This window comes from Musca vetustissima, unplaced genomic scaffold (genome assembly GCF_032173495.1).
Source record: "Musca vetustissima isolate MV318-11 ecotype Yass unplaced genomic scaffold, APGP_CSIRO_Mvet_v1 utg1843, whole genome shotgun sequence".
In the NCBI taxonomy this organism is placed as follows: domain Eukaryota; kingdom Metazoa; phylum Arthropoda; class Insecta; order Diptera; family Muscidae; genus Musca; species Musca vetustissima.
In genome coordinates this window covers 180609-199570 of record NW_026882325.1, presented here as the reverse complement: position 1 = coordinate 199570, position 18962 = coordinate 180609, and the positions used below count along the sequence as shown (strand labels likewise).

Sequence of the window (18962 nt, the reverse complement as noted above, 5' to 3'; positions counted from 1 at the left end):
TTGAACAATAAACAATCAAAATTTCCAATACAATGGATAGCTCGAGTGCCGTTGGACGGCGCCGTGTTAATTCTCGTGTAAATGCAGAGGATCAGGCATTGGATCAAATTGCTAAAGAGGTAAGTAAATTTGTTTACATACAGGGTGAGATAAAAAAACCGCGCAACAAAGTCAAACGCCAAAATTTTTAAATTTTATTTTAAATTTTATTGAATGAAATCAAAAATGTCGGAAATAGCATCAAACTTTAGAATAAGTTTAGATTTGTTCGAATTGGTCACCTTTGGCACGAATTATGGCCAATGAAACCGTCACACGCTGCACGAATGTTGCTCTGCCCTATTTTGACCTATTCCCGGCGAAGCGCTTGCTTAAGGTGATCGACACTTTGCTATTTTTAGTGCCAACCTTGCTTTCCAAAATACTCCAGACACAATAGTCCAACGGATTGGTATCCAGAGATTTTGGTGGCCATTGTGCGCTGGAAATGAAGTGAGGAACCTCATTTTGTAACCATTCTTGGGTGGCGCGTGCTGAGTGCAAAGGTGCTGAGTCCTGTTGGAATGTCCAAGGTCTGCAGCCAAAATATTTGCATGCCCAAGGCTTTAATACACCCCCCGAAATTTGTTCACGATAATATTCGGCCTTTATTCTGATGCCACGGTTAATTAATACGAACGGAGAGCGACCATCGGTTGTTATGGCGGCCTACACCATGGTCGGCGCTTGAATTCTGGTGGCCAACCGGATGTCCACATCTGCAGCTGATCTCTTTGGCAAGTAAACACGATCATTTTGTTTCTTTACAAACTGCTGGACAACGATTTTTCCTCATCAGAGAAATCCAAATTCGGCAGTTGAGCTCTTTCGGCCAAGCGAAGCAACTCTTTGCCAATTTTGAGTCTATTTTCTTTCTCTTGCTCTTTTTGGAATTTCAATGGCTTACCTCATTGTTCAGCTCACGGGCCATTTTTCGGCCACTGCAACGCGGATTTCGATCAAGTAGTTTATTTACTTTTATTTATTTATTTATTATTTTCGAACCATTTCTGCAGATGTTGCTGTTTTCTTCCGTCCAATTCCTTGACGTCTACGCTACCTGTATCATGGTAACGAGCGATGGTACGTGGTTTTCCAGCCATCACGAATAATTTTTTTCTGGAGAATTCTCACCAAAAGGCTTTTGTATGCTTGTAAAAAATATATAATAATCTGTCACAGGAGGTATCAGAAAGAGTGGACCGATGGGTCCCATTTTCGGACTTTATCAAGGCTTGGTAATGATAATAGGTTATAAAAAATTTGGTTCAAAGCGGATAGACCGACCGTTCGCATGATATTATAAAATAAATTTGCACAATTTTGACCATTTTGTGTGCTTTGCAAAATATTTAAGCTTTGCAAAATATTTAAAATAGTGCTTTGAAGTTTGACATTCATGTTGGCTACTATCCTAGAGATATGGCTTATGTATTTGTGTAGCATATAATTTTGGAAATCGAGCTAAAAACTTGAAACTTGGAATGTGCCCAAATATAACGATATCCCCAATATGCAAGGATTTTGGAAAATCAGAAGTCATTTTGTGTGGGTTTGTGTCCATTCAGGTGACAGATAAGGCTGAGTTTTTTGAAAATTTACTCTAAATACCGAAATGTGTGGAGGTATAGTCATATGGTAGCTGCCATTATTTGAAATGAGGGTCACAGATGAAATGTAGAATATATATAGCTAAGGTTTTTTGTTATTTGACCTATTTAAAGAACTTTGGAAGAATTTCTGCTATTCATGAATATGTTATATTTACAGAAAACCATACGAACCTCCAGGAAATGCTTGAAAGAATGCCTTCTATGTAAGAGAAAGTTGTACGCTATTTTTTATTATTTCTAAAGAACATTTAGATCTAAAAGTGTGTTTTTTATACCGTACACCACACTGTGGCACAGGGTATTATGTTTTTGTGCATATGTTTGTAACAGGCAAAAGGAATCGAGATAGACCAATGGTTCGTCTTGAAAATATGCATAAAATCACTTTCTAAGTCGATTTATGCATGTCCGTCTGTCCATCCGTCCATGTATTTTTGTGAACAAAGTACAGGTCGCATTTATGATATGAAATTGTGATTTGGATGAAACGAACCCTTATGAAATTGGAGAAAATCGGTTCAGATTTAGATATAGCTCCCATATATAGTTTCGTCCGATTTTATGTAAATGGTACAACAAACTCCCAAAATTGATCCGATTGAGACAAAATTTAGCACAGTGTATTGATTAGGTCCATATTGATGTATGCGAAGTTTTGTTAAAATCGGATCATAGATATAGCTCCCATATATAGTTTCGTTCGATTTTATGTAAATGTTGCACCATACGGCCAATGTATATAGCTCCCTCATATATATTCATCCGAAATTCATGAAAATGATGTAGAATAACGTGTATTGGATTTGGTGTCGCGATTAATTTTGAATAGCGCACTGTGTTGCAACATACCAAATGGTGGATGCTACGGTTGCTCAAATACGTCCAGTTAATTTCGTACGATTCTTTTTCAATGGTCCTCTAAAGATGATATGTCTATTCTATCTAAATGATATTGTACATATGAGCATCTCTTGCATGTACCCAAAGTGGTGAAGGGTATCCGACCGACTTCTGAACTTTTCTTATCGGTTTTAATATGCTACTGGGCGTTTTTCCAAATCTTCAGAGCAAAACATTTTTAGGAATATCTTTAATCGTCTCCTATTCTTGGCTTCTTAAGCGAATATGCTGTCATTTTTGTATCCTACAACACACTGAGTTATAGTGTTTTGGGTCTTTTCCATAACAGTGGGGTCTAAACAGCCACTTGATACCATTGTGTGAAACAATAAGGCTGCTACACCGACAAGGAAACGAAATAAATCCAATTATACATTTGAAGATAAACTTAGAATCCCTTTTATTATGTCTAAGGGTTTTAGGAAACAAAATACATTTATTATCCAACCATGGCCCCTTTTATTTGACACGAAGGTCCTTGGTCTGTAAAACTCTGACAACAACTGACATAAATATTCTTGATATATATAATTTGAATCGTGCACCAACGACTCGACATTAGTCAAAAATTGACGATGACTCCTAAAGGCGAGAGCTACCTTCTGGAATGTCTTATTACCAGATACTTAACATTTGCTTTCATTTACAAGTGATGATATTTGATTTTGGTAGGACATGTGGATGTCATTTTATAATGTAATCTTTTCGATAACTTGGTTTAATATCGACTACTGAAACTTATCCAACACAGGTCACTTGGACAAATGTATGTTTTCATAAATGTATTGACCTCTATTCCGATAACGATCACTAGTGTAAATATGGTATACAACTTGTGTATTTCTTACAAGCAGGCAAACGCAAATTACTTGACACATATTATTTACCTAAGATTTGTAATTTAATCTGTATTTGGTAACTCCTCCTCTAATAGTAGTAGGTATCAAATTGCAATTTACATCTTTATCTAATATTTTGCTGAATATGACGAATGTTGTTATTCTTCGTACCTGTCTTTTTGTAAGTTAATAAAGAAGAATGTAATAACATTGTAAATTAAATCATCTGTTTTCGACAGACGTTACTCTCTTAAGTTAACCACACTATTTGGGAGAATGAGTTTTAATTTATTTCAATGGTGGGCAAAATTACTCTTAAAAATTGTTAAGAGAAAATAAAAACCATGATTATTCTGCGGAATTTAATTAATTTAATATTTTTTAAATATAAACAAGATCTCTTAAGTTCAAAAAATAAATTCACTAAAAAAATTGCGGACAATTTTTTATTAAGGTTTATTTTTGTTTTGACATCACAAAATGAAAAGAGAACGCATCAACGCTGGTGTGCATGTCTGCCCAACTATGATTTATTTACAGATAGAGAGAGATGGAGAGGAAAATAATACCTCATTTAAAATTTGATGGTTAACAATTCTTGTTGTTTTATCTGTGTTAATAAACAAATATAACAATTCTTCAATATATGAATAATGTGTAGGCAGGTACAAAGAGAATTGTTTTCTTTTTTATAATTGGAAAATACAGAGAGTTGTGGTTAGCAGAGTAACTATCGTCTCTTCTTGTGATCGCTCCCTCTCTGTGGGGTTTTTGTGGACTTTAAAAGAGAGCCGGTTTGGTTGGTTGCCTGCTTGTGTTCGCTTGATCACTCAGTCAGCCAGCCAGCCTGCTTTCAGTTAACGGACAAGAAACAATGAGTAAGCGCGCACTCAGCGCACAAATTGTGGTCAAGAAGTGAATTCAAAAACAATCCGTACTTTAAAATAAATATCCAGAAAAAAGCGAGTTTGTTTTATTTATTACTTCGGCAATTCCCCTCTAAATTTGTTTATTTCCACATTTAACAACGATAGACACAACAAAAACACACGCACACACACCGCATACAACAAATGTATGTAAATTTTAACGCGGATCAGAGCGACTTAAAGTGTGATTACGTAGACAACACAAACGAAAACGCGTGTGTAAAAGAAGTAGAAAAAAAAAACGAAATACTTATCCAATTTGAAAAAAAATATATAGATATATATCCACGATAGAGAGAGTTTGAAAAATACCCTTGAGGAATATGTCGGGGAAACAGCAGTCAACAAACCAAAAGTCCACCAATGACAACCTTGTCAGCAGTAGTGCGAAAACAAATAAAAATACACAGAAAAGTAAAAAAGTGATTAATAAGAAAAGTTTAAAGGCAAAACTGCAATCCAAATCCACTAAAAACAGCAATTGTAATAACAACAACAATAAAACTAACAACAACAACGATGTCAATGAGAAAAATGTAAACGACGGCGGCGATGAAGTCATCGAGGAGTTTGATTTTTGTGATAGTGATTTGGCTGAATTGGATGCGGCAACGGCTGCAGTTACAGCTGATGCATCCATAATTGCTGTCAATGGTGAAGATAATAAGAATGACCAAGATTTGCTAATCGAGGAATGTGAGGAAGCCAAAGAAACAAAGGGGGGAGGAGAAGGCCAGAATGAAGAGCCACCGACCGCTGTTGTTATCGATAATGAAGAAGAACAGGTGGAAGAGACGGCGGCGGAATTCATTGATAACAACAATGATAAACACGAACTGTTGGCTTCAACAACAACACCAATAACAGAAATTAGGGAGTCACCACCATTGCTGACTAAGCACACCAATAATGTATGTGCAGAAACCGAAGAAGAAGAAGCCGCAGCAACAGCAAAAGAAAAAATTAGCAACATGGTTGCAAATCCAAGTGAAGACACCACCACCATTGCCGCAGCCGAAAAAATCCAAACAACTGAAATGTCAACGCCAACACAACATGTCAGCAGCTCCTCGAGTTCAGTGGTCCCTTCCCCACCAGACGAAGGGAAGACAACGACGACGACTACACAAAGTAACAATGCTGATGATGATTATGATGACAATGGTTCCGCCGCCGACGATTACATTGATGATGGACTTTTGGTTCAATTTCTTGATGAAGCAAATAATATTGTAAGCAAAATCATTCATCTCCCATCCATTGTTATATTTATTATTATGATTGTCGTCGCACACACACACACACAATAGCTTTTTTCTTATTACAAAAATCTAGAGTTCACATTAAGTGTTGTGTCCCCTCATATTATGGAAAGGGCATTTTCCTCTTGTGGTAGAAAGTAGAATTTGTGGGAAATTTAATTATATATTTTATTATTTCTTATCTTTTATGAAAATGTGTGTGCTTTTGAGACGTATGTATTTGGAGTGGGAATGTTTTTTTTATTTCTATGGATTTGTTCCATAAATTTGTGCTACGCTTTTAATGTGCAAGAGAGAAGGGTTCCTATAAATGTACCTTCAATATTTTGTTTTACTTACAAGTTTTCCAATGCAAAAATGCACAGGCATCGATCAAAGTTTGGTAGCTTTTTTGGATAACTATTTTAATATAAAAAAGGGGGTCATATGGGGACTTCCCCTGAAAAGGGGCGAATGTTAATAATTTTTGGGAGGGAGATTTGTTACCATATACGCCTAAAAACACATTACAAAGAATTTGGTTGAAAAACTCGTTCAAAAACCCACAAATACCGAAAATTGGGGCGTACCCTTATATGGGGGCTACCCGAAAAATTGACCTATATTTATAATTTTTAAGAACTTAAAGTACTAAATTACAGCCAATTCGGTCGAAAAATACTATCAGAACCCCCAAAATACCGAAAAATTGGGGGTACCGTTATATGGGGACTACAAGAAAAAGTGGACCTATATTTATAATTATTAGTGGAGTAATTTGGTACCGAACCTAATGTACCAAATTCAGTTATAAAACACCAAAATACGAAAAATTTGTTGGTATTATATGGGCGTTTTCCAAAAAAATTGACCTATATTTATAATTTTTAGTGGGTAGATATGCTACCCAATAAGAACTCAAAATACTAAATTACAGCCAATTCAGCCCTCCTATTACCGAAAATTAGGGGAACCCTCATATTTGGCGCTATACGAGAAAATGGACCTATATTTATAATTTTTAGTGGTAAGATTTGATACCCAATAAGAACTCAAAGTACCAAATTTCAGCAAACTCGGTTGAAAAACGAACTCAAGAACCTCAAAATACCGAAAATTGGGGGGTACACTTATATGGGAGCTATGCCTAAATGTGAACCGATATAGTCCATCTTCGAACTTGACCTGCCTGCAGACAAAAGACGACTTTATGCAAAATTTTGGCGATCTATTAATTCTTAATTCGTTTAGACGGTTGGAAAAAGAGCTCAAGAACCTCAAAATACCTCGTTTAGACCTTAGAGTGATTACGACAAGCAGACCATAGAATTTGCTTCGATCATAGAATATATATATATACATATATATGGGGTCGGAAGTGGTTATTCCAATGAGTTACAAACGGAAAAATTAATATACCCTCCGTACTATGGTGGAGGGTATAAAAAAGGTTCAGTCGGTGTTGCCAACATAAATATACAAATGAGTCCCATATTCGAACATTCCATTCGCCTGAATTTATAGATATTGAAATTTATAAATATCGAAAATTTTGACCCATGATGGGGGAGGTACCAAAAGGAGTGGACCATTGGGTCCCATCTTTCTACTTTATCAAGGGATTGTAAATATAATAGGTTGTGCAATGTTTGGTTAAAATCGGATAGTCCGTTCGCATGATATTATAAAATTATTTTGTTCTAAATTTTGACCATTTTATGGGGGAGGTACCAGAAGGAGTGGACCAATATTCCCCATTTTCAAACGTGAACTAAGTTTAGAAGAAATATTAAGATGTGCAAAGTTTGGATGAAATCGATTACTCCCTTCGAGAGTTGTCTTGCGCACCAGCCGGTTAGACGTTAGACGGACGAGCGGACATTTGTAAATCGACTCCAAATATTCTGAAACCGATTTGGTCCAAAGAAACATGGGGTCTAAAATCAATATTTCGATTTTCACCGTATCAAAGTGTAAATATTCTCATTAGTCATTAAAACGGAGAGTAGACTACTTTCCCCTACAAGTCTCTCCATATTGAAAAAATCAACCCCTTGCTATTTCGAAAATATTTTTCCCTCTGCTAAAAATTTATCATTTCCAATAAAAAAAGCACGTACAATGAATTTATTTGTTTGTATTAGAAAATAAACAATTCGCATTAGAACGCAAAAAAAAAATTACGCTTAAACTCAAGATAAAGATTTTGTCGTTTCGTTTCTTCAGCGTACTACTTGTTGACAAAAAGCAATTTGCTCAAAATGTATGTCGTATTCGAAGTCTGTTATTTTTGTTGTTGTTTGTTTGCATTTGTTTTTATCAGCAAAACTTTATTGTGTAGAGTTCACAATAAATTAATTATGTACAGTTAGCGTCGACACTCTCTGATGGGGTATATAGATGATCTAAAACAATGGAGGGGGTTAACTTATCCTGAAGGTTCTTTTATTTTTAAATGAAGTCATCATATTCATAATTCATATTTGGAAATTATATTTGTCTTTTTTATATTTCTTGAAATTTTATTAAACGAAATTTTTGTCGATTTTTCAGTTCAGAAACCTGGCAAGAAACTATTGTTAACCTCTTTAATTTTGAGGAATATGTTTCGCTTCAATATATTCGAATATCTTTTTAAATTGTGGTGGCAAAATAATTAATTTCTCTATTTTTATTTTTTAATTCCAGGCTGAAGCAAGATTAGCTGCTCGCAGACAGGCTCGGGCTGAAGCTCGTGAAATCCGTATGCGAGAGTTGGAAAGACAACAACAGCAACAGGAGTTAAATGCCGATCGTGTATTCGATATGCATACAACAGCATCGGGCATAGATCCATTGTCACGAACAAGACTGGGCATGGGTAGTGCATCACCGGCAATTAGTGGCTTATTGAATTCTTCACGAGTTGGTAACTCAATGTCTTCAAGACGCAGCAGTGAAGATTCCCTAGAGGAGGAGGGACGCAGTTTAAGAGATATACGCCATGAACTAAAGGTAACCAAAAACCTCTCAATTTTTGCTTTTATTTATATTAGACTAATTAATTGTTATTCTTTTTCTTCTTCTTTGCCCCTCTTAATTATTATAGGATGTGGAAGAGAGATTTCGCAAGGCCATGATAGCAAATGCTCAATTAGATAATGAGCGTGCATCACAAACGTATCAAATACAATTGTTAAAAGACAAATTGGAAGATATCGAAGAATCGTATGCCCAGTTACAGCGTGAATTCAAAGAAAAATCACGTGAATGCAATTCACTGAAACGTACGCTAGATAAATTAACGGAAGAAATGAAATTGGTACAGGGCCAGCTGCAGGAAAGGGATACCCTAATTGAGGAACAGGGTTTGGTTATTGTGGCCGTTGAAAATGAGGATGGCACCGATGCCAAACGTGCTCTAGTCAGCGTAGAAAATGCACAATTATTAGGATCTGTTCAGGGTTCTTTAGGTGGGTAAAAAAATATTTATTTATTATACTCTGGTATTACCATCGCTTGAATTTTTGTCTCCGCACAGATGTACGACTTAAAAAATTCAGCGAAGAGAAACAACAATTACAGGCCGAAGTACAACAATTGCAAGAGCAATTGGAAACGTACAAAAGTCAAGGTAAAGGTCGAGGTAGAGGAAATTCCTTAAACGGTCCCTTGGGTTCAGATGATGATGACTATGAAGCTCAGCGTAAGTATCAATTGTTGCGTTGTCATATCTATTTTTGTATTATGATTATTAATTGTGTGCCCACTTTTTGTTGTTGCAGGTGAGGCCAACAAAATAATCCTCGATTATAAATATAAATTGCAAAAGGCCGAACAAGAAATTGCTAGTCTACAATCAAGTTTAGCACGTTCCGAAACTCAAGTTATACGTTATAAGAGCACCGCGGAGGCAGCTGAAAAAGCAGAAGCTGAACTTAAAATTGAACGAAGAAAATTGCAAAGAGAGGTAAATATGATCAATGATATATAAAAAAATGTTTCTGTAAAAAATCCACGAAATGCATAGAAAAGTATTCTTTAAAAAGTCAACGCATAAAGAAAGCATTGAAATTGTTTTCTTAAAACAGATCTTTAGAAAATCTAACAAAAGACAATTCTTAAAAAATTTTGCTACGCCTAGAGAATGTCCTGAAAAAATATTCTTAAAAATTGCCACGCCTATAGAAAGTCCTGGACAAAAATTCTTAAAAATTGCCACGCCTATAGAAAGTCCTGAAAAAATATTCTTAAAAATTGCCACGCCTATAGAAAGTCCTGAAAAAATATTCTTAAAAATTGCCACGCCTATAGAAAGTCTTCACCAAATATTCTTTATAATTGCCACGCCTATAGAAAGTCTTGAACAAATATTCTTTATAATTCCACGCCTATAGAAAGTCTTGACAAAATAATCTTTAAAAATTCCACGCCTATAGAAAGTCTTGACAAAATAATCTTTAAAAAATCCACGCCTATATTCTTTAAAAAATCCACGCTTATAGGAAGTCTTGACAAAATAATCTTTATAAAATCCACGCCTATAGGAAATTTTGAAAAAATATTCTTTAAAAAATCCACGCCTATAGGAAGTCTTAAAAAAATATTCTTTAAAAAATCCACGCCTATAGGAAGTCTTGAAAAAATATTCTTTAAAAAATCCACGCCTATAGAAAATGTTGAAAGAATGTTGCCTAAAAAATAATATATTTTATATGAAATCCTAATATTTTGTTTTGACCACTTTCCTTTTTATTTTCAGAATCGAGAGGCCATGGAAAAACTTGAAGAATTGGAAACGGCAAACAATCATTTAATTAAACGTTTAGATAAGTTAAAAAATGCCAAGAGTGCTCTTTTAAAGGATCTTTGACCATTGTATGGATATGAACGTATGTCTCAAATAAATGATACACCGCCGCCACAGCCGCCTAATAGTAAGGTTGACACAGAGGATTCAGGAAGTAATTCGTATACATCACCAAAGCAGCCACACAGTAGTTATAACGCCGACGATGATATCGGCAGCAATCATGGTACTACTACTACTACGAAAATCAATGGCAGTCATCATCGTAATAATGCCGCTGCCAATGGCCATTGAAGTGACTCAATGGGTCGGTCCGTGATTTTCTTGAGTTATTTTTCATTTTAGTTTTTTTCTAACATTTGTTTGTTATGCTGTTGTGTTGTTGCTCCGCTTATGATCCGTGTCAAAGTCAAGTCAGTTAGTTATGCATTAAATTCTTCCAAACTCTAAAAAATACACAAACACACACAGAGACAAACAACTGCAAGTCTAATTATTAAGAAAATAAAGTAAAAAACAAGATAAATAGGCAAAAGTAAAAATATAGACACACACTCTTTAATATATATATATAAATATATATTTATATAGTTCTCATATAAACACACACACACACACACAAACAAACTTTGGTCTTATACGCTGCACGCTCTCTGTATGCGATAAATAATAATCTATTATTATTATAAAATTACCTATGTATGTATATTTGTATACATTTATTATGTTTATTATAATACATTGTATTTGTAGTCCAAAAAACAAAACAAATTATAACATTTTTTTAATTAATATTTTATTTGTTGAAATATTTATTTTATTTTTTAACCTGAAGTAAAACTAAAAACAAAAAACTAGAAATTATTACTTAATATAAATATTAAAAAAAATAATCGCCGATCCAAAACCAAGTGACTAAATATTATAATAACAACAAAAAATAAACCTCGTGGTATATTTTAAATTGTTGGTAGGCGTTTGATTAAAGAAAAAAAAAGAACTCAAAATGCCATGAATAATAAATAAACCATAGTTGTTTTGTAAGCTGAACTTTTTTTACAAACCTAACAAATTTGCCAATCTTTTTACACCCCCACCCCCTCCATAATTGTAATTCATTATTTAAGTCTTCTTTCATTTATGGTTGCTGTTTCACATTTCATCTTTTTTTTATTCCAAAACAAGTTCTCTTTTTATAAAAAAAAAACAATTGAAAAGTACTTAAACAAATTTAGACAAAACTCTTAGTATATGTCCAGTTTTTTACTAATTAATTTCCAAGGCAAAAACAAGATCTTCACACAATTGTAAGCTAACTAAATATCATCATTGTAATATAATTTTCATTATCTTGCCATTGACATTTCTGTTTCTTTTCAACTGAATTGTACAGGACAGCTTGATCCTTTTCCCCACATAACACAGCACTTCTCCCCCCATCCAACCTACATAATTAATTATAAAACCACAAAAATAAAATCCCGTTTATATTTGTTATTCTAAAATAATTATTATATTTTGCGACGATTAACAAAAAGAAAATAAAGAAGAATAAAACAGAAAATAGAATCATTTAGTTGCTTCGCACATGTATTCTAAATTTAAACAAAAGAATTAGGAGTAAAACGAAACAAAATAATAATAATAAAAAATAAATAAACTAAAATAATCACAAAAAAATTACATGCATTTTCATTTGATGATTTGAAAATTGGGGCGGTTTTTATAGTGGATGATTTTAACAACGTTTTATTGGGGGTTGACATTTTTAAAGATTTTTTTCAAGGCTTCTAGCTTGCCCAAAAAAAGACTGAAGTTTTAAAAATTTGTATATCTTTTATTTACTGGTTTTTGGAGATAAATAATGGCTACATATTATGTGCAAAAACGCGTCAACATCATTGAATTTTCTTATTCTTCTGTATGGTCAATTATTACAACTTAACGAAATTATTTTCGTCATTTTAATGTCCGAACAGCACCAGTCCCAACATGATTAAGAATTTGGTCTCCCGTTTTGAGGAACATGGAAGAGTGTCAGATCTTCCGGGAAGTGGTCGACCAGTTGTGGAGGCTGTACGACAGAGTGTAAACGAAGATCCATCTGTCTCTACTCGTCGTTGTTGTTCTCAATTGGGAATCCCCAGAACATCTCTGCAAAGAATTTTGAAGCGGGATCTTAAAATATTTCCGTATAAAATTCAATGCCTAAAAATATTCCACGCCTATAGGAAGTCTTGAAAAATATTCTTTAAAAATTCCACGCTATGAAAAGCCTACAAAAATATTCTTAAAAAAGTTCACGGCTAAGAAAAATATTCTTTATAAATTCCACGCTAAGAAAAGCCTACAAAAATATTCTTTAAAAAGTTCACGGCTAAGAAAAATATTAATTAAAAATTCCACGCCTAAGCCTAGTAAAATATTAATTAAAAATTCCACGCCTAAGCCTAGTAAAATATTCTTTAAAAATTCCACGCCTAATTCCAGCATAGAATAAATATTCTTTAAAAATGTCACGCCTAAGAAAATCCTTAAAAAATATTATTTAAAAAATCCACGCTATAGAAGGTCTTGAAAAAAAATTCTTTAAAAAATCACTCTTTCAGACTTAAATCAAGTTTAAAGATGAGGAATAAATGGTCAGAATTTTGCTCAAAATTAGTTTTGTGATATCACTAACCGATTTAAAAACAAACTTTGCACAACCGAATATTTTTAAAAGCCATATTTATATTTTTTTACAAGCCACACCGGATGGAACTTTTCGACGCATTTCTTCTAGTACCTCCCCCAACAGAAGGGTCAAAATTTTGAAAATTTTTTAATCCAAAAAAAATATGCAATTTCTTATTTGTTATACAAAATACGCCCATCGCAATATTTCCCAGAGGTCTACTCCTTCCACTGCTCCACTCCTTTTGGTCTGTTCCAGATCCTGTAATAATTGGTCTGATCCCGCACTGCAAGATTATACTAATTTTTACTATGATAACGAATTTTCCTCAATGATATCGAAGAAAATAGTCAAATCTAGTAGATTTTTGCAGTACGGGAACAGACGATACGATAACGACAAAAATCTTTCAGAATGGCACTACTGGGGGTCTCAAAAAAGTCCAACAGAGGGACTCATAAAAGTCGGAGTGAGACGTTAATAAAAACAATCATGTATTAAGAAAATCGAAAGTCGATCATAAAAATTCGACTTTGCGATTTTCATGAGCATGATCAAAAGTTGACATCGACTTTTCAAATCAAAAAGTCGATAAATCGATTAGTTGAAAGTCGACGTACGTATCCCTATTCCGGACCGACAGAAATCGTATTTTTTTAGAGTTGGGCAATCTAGTTCACGTAGCGGATCGATCATTCTCGTTTCTTTTTTAAAAAGGAACTAGTTCCTTAATGTAGTTCCTTTGAACTATGTAATTACTTCATAATTAAGAGTCGAACCACGAATGAGAGAGGGAACAACGCTCGTCTGTACATGGCATTAGACTTTTCAATACAAAAAGTCGATTAATCGAAAGTCGATTTACTTATCCCTAATCATAATTTGCCTAAACCTCATTCGTAAACAACACGGTTTCCATTTAGTCTCTATCCCACCTCATTCGTAAACTTTCGGTTATACCATTTTGAGTTCATCTTTATCGGCCATTTTGTCTTCTCCTCCCATTCGTTAGCAGGTGGAACGTTTTTCAATTTTTTCAGTCGTCGTTTTTATTTTAGCTCCGTTCCAAAACCTAAAAGAATCTACTAATTTTACAAGTTTTGCAACTTTTTACTCGAAAACCGTTCCTGAACCCATAAAACTGGTAAAGCATTGAATCAAATTTAAGAGAGCACAAAACAAAATGGCTTTCTCTTTGTAAACTTTTTGTTATGTTGATTTTGAAGTATTGCCATCTAATTTTGGCATATTTACTAGATTTGCGTTCCCGAACTTTTCAAATTATTTTGTACTCTGAGACTTGAAATGTTTCCCTTTTACTAGCTTTACTATTAAACAAGTGAAAAAGCGTTAAGTTCGGCCGGGCCGAACTTTGGATACCCTCCACCACAGGTATACTGACAGGTATTTGAAATGAAAAAGTGGACCGATATTTATAATTTTAAATAGAGATATTTGGTACCCAATATGAACCCACTGTACCAAATTTCAGCGAATTCGGTTGAAAATCGCGCTTAAGAACCTCAAAATACCGAAAATTTGGGGTGCCCTTATATGGGGGCTACCAGAAAAAGTGGGCCGATATTTATAATTTTTAGTAGAGATATTTGGTACGCAATATGAACCCAATGTACAAAATTGCAGCGAATTCGGTTGAAAAGCGCGCTCAAGAACCCCAAAATACCGAAATTGGGGGGTACCCTTATATGGGGGATATCCGAAAAAATTGACCTATATTTAAATTTTTTTGTGGAGAGATTTGGTACCTGCTAAACTCAAAATACTAAATTACAGCCAATTCGGTGAAAAATACGATAAAAAGCCAAAAAATACTGAAAATTAGGAGGTACCGTTATATGGGGGCTACAAGAAAAAGTGGACCTATATTTATAATTTTTTGTGGATACATTTACTACAAATTCGCTTGAAAAACGCGTTGCGTACGACGTCGCTTGAGTCTTGGCAGAACGACGATTAACAAGCGAATTTTATGAAGGCTGGAGTCTTGTTCTTTTGAATCTCTCTCTCTCTTTTATTATTTTTTTTTTCGTTTTTCCATATATAGTTCCTTTGCTCCATATAGTTCCTTTGCTCTTTCTCTCTCTTTCATAGTTCCTATATAATTCTCCAAATAGTTCCTTTGCTCCATACAGTTCCTTTGCTTCAAATAGTTCAAAAAAGGAACTGGATCAGAGAAAGGAATTATATTAATTAAAGAACTGGAACTAGTTCCGTTCGTTTCTTTCTCGGAATAGTTCCAATGAACTAGTTCGTTCCGGACCGACAGAAATCGTATTTTTTTGATGAAGAACTGTTCTAGCACTTTTGTTTAAAACAATAAAAAAACAACAACAACGAAAGTCCGAACGACTACCATTGATTGTAAATTTCAAAAAAAACTTGTCAGGCAAAAAGTGTGCAAAAATCATCTGGATTGCTAAATACATACAAGGGTTTGCCAATTGTTTGGTGTGTCTGTGTGTGTGCGCGTTTTTCACTTCGGTGTTTGACTGCTGTCACGGCAGATTGATCGGAGGACAATGAATGCAACGGCGACGGCTCAAGAAGAAACAAAACCTCCAATTTTACATATTTTGGTTGTGGGTTTCCATCACAAGTTGGGATGTCAGGTTGGTAGGACACCATTGTTACATAAGCCTTTGAAAATAATTGTTTTTTTTTTCGTATGTCCTGCGGCGTAGGTGGAATTTTCATACCCCCCTCTGGTTGCTGGATCGACTGGAAAAAATGAATGTCCCAGTGGTTGGAAATATCTATCAACCTTGGCTTTGCCAGATGGTTCTCACAACTTTATCGAGGATACGGTCTTCTTTAATTTACCCAGTCTAACCGATCCCACAGAAAGTGTGTACGGTGTGTCGTGTTATCGACAAATACCGGTGGAAAAACTGAAAATTCGCACAGCCGATGTAACACGTAGTACGGTGCAAAAGTCTGTCTGCTGTCTGGCCCGATTGCCAATTTATGGCTACATAGAAGTCAAGTTGTCGCTGATTGCGGATGCTTTCTTTGAGGAGGGTGATTTTTCGAGCACGGATATTCTTGTCAAGGCATATGAACAATTGAATGCCTGTCTGCTGGACGGCGATGAATCACGTCGTGCTCTGCGTCATTTCCATGTTGGCTTATCGCTGCGTGAAATTGTTTTGAATTGGCGACACAAAACATTGCAGTTGTTGAAATTGTTTTTGTTACAACGGAAAGTGGTTTGTTTCGGATCGCCGGTGAGGGGTATGTGTGCTCTTATCTTGGGTATAGCATCGTTAATACCGCGACTGTTGGAAAAGGGTTTTCAAGAGGTGGCATGTGTGAGGACATCCCGGCCACTGTCGCCAATGCCTGATTATACGGATTCACTTATAAAATCAGAGGATTGTAAAACAAAGGGTGGCCGCAATAGCAGCAGCGATGATGTGAATGTTGAAAATACTGCAACTACAAAAGCTGGGGAAGAAGAGGGGGAGGATACTGCCGATAATGCCAGTCATGTAGATGCAGAAGAAAAGATGCGAAAATTTTCCAATGCCTCTTCGAAGAGTAGTGAAAAATCAAGTCATAAAAGTAGTTCATCGCCAACATCGGGAATTTCAGCAGGTGGTGATGCAGACACCGTCGGGTCGACATCACAGAATGATAAAAATTTGGAACGCAGCAGCTCATTTACCAAAGACAACAGTTTGGATGCATCAAGTAAAGTATTTGGTTTCGAACGTATCGTATAGCATTTTCAGAATCATTTTAAACCTTGATATGCTAGGGAAATAAGAAAACTATTAAGTATTAAATTTTCCTTACCATAGTATTTTAAACCAATGTCCCCTTAAAGTCTAAAATTAAGGCTCAACTGAAAAAGGTCGATTAAGAACAGGCTTAGCACCGACACGATCAGGATGGCATAACCTACTCAATTTCTATGGTGCTGACGTTAAATGCACGACACGTTACACATATCTAGTATTGGGACTAGGACCACAAACAGCCTATTTTACTGGCTTATGACTGAACATTTGCTCCATAAGCCGAGCATAAAAAAGATTTCCAGGCGTGTCGATCTTTTGCGCAATTCTTCCAATTTGAATGGCCATGTTCGGCAATATTGTCTTCCACTTAATATTTCGATGTGCGATAATAGATGGTACATCTCATGGTGCATTCGACGGCGGCATTCACCGTCGACGCAGATCGGCCCATAGATCTTCCGGAGAATTTTTCTCTTTAACACTCCAAGGGCTGCCTCATCTGCTTGCGCATGTATCCACTCTCCCAATTTTTAAGGATGCAGTCCTGAATTTTAATACCTTCAGATTTGAATATGACCCTATTTTTTATTGCAGCACAACTAAAATTGAGAATCCTAATCGTTTGTTTTTATTTTCACTATTTACAGCTACCATGTCCATCCTGACCACAATCAATCCCGACGAATATCGTGCACCCATCTCGATATTTGCCAGCGGTAATCTTTGTTTGCCTTATCTCTCCTTGCCATACATGGATTTGTTAACCGATCCATCGGTATTAAGTTATGTTATCGGAACCTCAAATGTCCTATTTCAGCAACGCCATCACCTGGCCGATATATTAATTGATATTGAAAATGGCAACTTGGAAGCACGTGATCCCGAGCTGAGAAAACAATTGATCCTGAGCACAGAAGATTTACGTTTTATGGATTATATATTGCGTCATGTTCAAGTGCCTAAAGAGGATGCTGAAGGTGGCAGTGATCAATGGATTCGGCAGCAATTTCAGGGTTATTTGTTGGCCTTATTGCGTACCTCTGTGGTGGCCACCACCTCCGAGACAATTGTTAAAGATGTTGATCATTTTAATGCGAATTTTATGACAGCATTCCAAAAGACGCAATGCTATCAGGAATGGTTTGATGTTAGGCCAGATAATGGATTTTTTGAAGCTTTGCCAATGGGACATCCATTTTCGGGGGCCACTCTATCGGTTACAGATGTTAAATTGAAATTGGCACAGTAAGTATGATAATGGAGATTATATTACTGATATATTTTTCAACTTCTTTCATTGTTTGCAGAACAATGCAAAGCACTGAAAGCGGCCGCAAAATAAATCAGGCCGTTAACAATACCAGCCGGGCTGTGGGCGGTGCATTATCTCAGGCTAAGGGTGCCATTTCTGGTTGGTGGTCATCGATGACCACAACGGCTGCCACAACAGGTTCCAGCAATACCGAAAACCGTCTGACGGACCAATCCAAACAGGATATCTCAGTAACATTCCAAAATAGCGGCGACACCATTGAGGAGGGTATCAGTATACACACAGAGGAGAAAATTGTTTTCTCTACTAAAAACGGCGAGGTAGAAGGCATTGACGACAACAACAAGGAGTCGGCTGATGGTGACAATGGAGAGGGAAAACTTGTCGAAAAGGCTGAAGAACTTAAGGAGGGCAAACAAATCGAAGCAAATAAAGTAATGCAAAGTAGTGGCGGCAGTGGCATTGTAGAAATTGGCAAAGAAGCTGAATTGCTTGATAGGAATGATCAGAATTTAGTTGGCGATAGAAGTTCGTCTAATGGAAACAGTGTATTTATTGTTTAAAAAACAAAACAAACAAAAAGAAATAGTTTGTGATAAACTCACATCAAGACGTTAAATTCTCATAAAACGAAAAAAACCAAACATGAATTGTAATATGTTAACACTCATTTATTTCTTTCCTCTCCCTCTAATGGGAATCTACTGCATATTCGTTTTGGAAAATATTCCAAAATGAAAATGAAAAAAAGTTGTCCTTTTTGTCCAGATTTTATCTTGTGTTATTTATATGTATTTGGATAATATAACACAATTGTCTGAGCTTTATGTAACTGTGTGTCATTTGTCATGTTTTTTTTCGATTCATTAAAGTTGTTTTGCCGTCGTCATAATGCATTTGA

The 18962-nt window shown here is 35.5% G+C and overlaps 2 protein-coding genes across 2 annotated transcripts; both read left to right on the top strand.

The window, feature by feature from the left end:
* LOC133328650 (leucine-rich repeat flightless-interacting protein 2) lies at positions 1-10577 on the top strand. Its single transcript, XM_061537193.1, has 6 exons — positions 1-119; positions 8250-8555; positions 8650-9013; positions 9082-9246; positions 9326-9510; positions 10303-10577. The coding sequence occupies exons 1-6, from the start codon at positions 33-35 to the stop codon at positions 10411-10413; spliced, it is 1218 nt and encodes a 405-aa protein (XP_061393177.1). The 5' UTR covers positions 1-32; the 3' UTR covers positions 10414-10577.
* A 4976-nt stretch (positions 10578-15553) lies between these two features.
* On the top strand, positions 15554-18624 carry LOC133328657 (late secretory pathway protein AVL9 homolog). Its single transcript, XM_061537200.1, has 4 exons — positions 15554-15657; positions 15730-16738; positions 17436-18033; positions 18096-18624. The coding sequence occupies exons 1-4, from the start codon at positions 15568-15570 to the stop codon at positions 18622-18624; spliced, it is 2226 nt and encodes a 741-aa protein (XP_061393184.1). The 5' UTR covers positions 15554-15567.
* Positions 18625-18962: the final 338 nt, after the last annotated feature.

What these genes read in the sequence shown, in the direction of transcription:
- LOC133328650 (XM_061537193.1), top strand. Translation starts at nt 33, where the DNA reads ATGGATAGCTCGAGTGCCGTTGGACGGCGCCGTGTTAATTCTCGTGTA. An exon ending in TGGATCAAATTGCTAAAGAG is followed by an intron (nt 120 to 8,249) that starts GTAAGTAAATTT and finishes TTTTAATTCCAG; the next exon opens with GCTGAAGCAAGATTAGCTGC. An exon ending in ATCTGTTCAGGGTTCTTTAG is followed by an intron (nt 9,014 to 9,081) that starts GTGGGTAAAAAA and finishes GTCTCCGCACAG; the next exon opens with ATGTACGACTTAAAAAATTC.
- LOC133328657 (XM_061537200.1), top strand. Translation starts at nt 15,568, where the DNA reads ATGAATGCAACGGCGACGGCTCAAGAAGAAACAAAACCTCCAATTTTA. An exon ending in ATCACAAGTTGGGATGTCAG is followed by an intron (nt 15,658 to 15,729) that starts GTTGGTAGGACA and finishes CCTGCGGCGTAG; the next exon opens with GTGGAATTTTCATACCCCCC. An exon ending in GTTAAATTGAAATTGGCACA is followed by an intron (nt 18,034 to 18,095) that starts GTAAGTATGATA and finishes CATTGTTTGCAG; the next exon opens with AACAATGCAAAGCACTGAAA.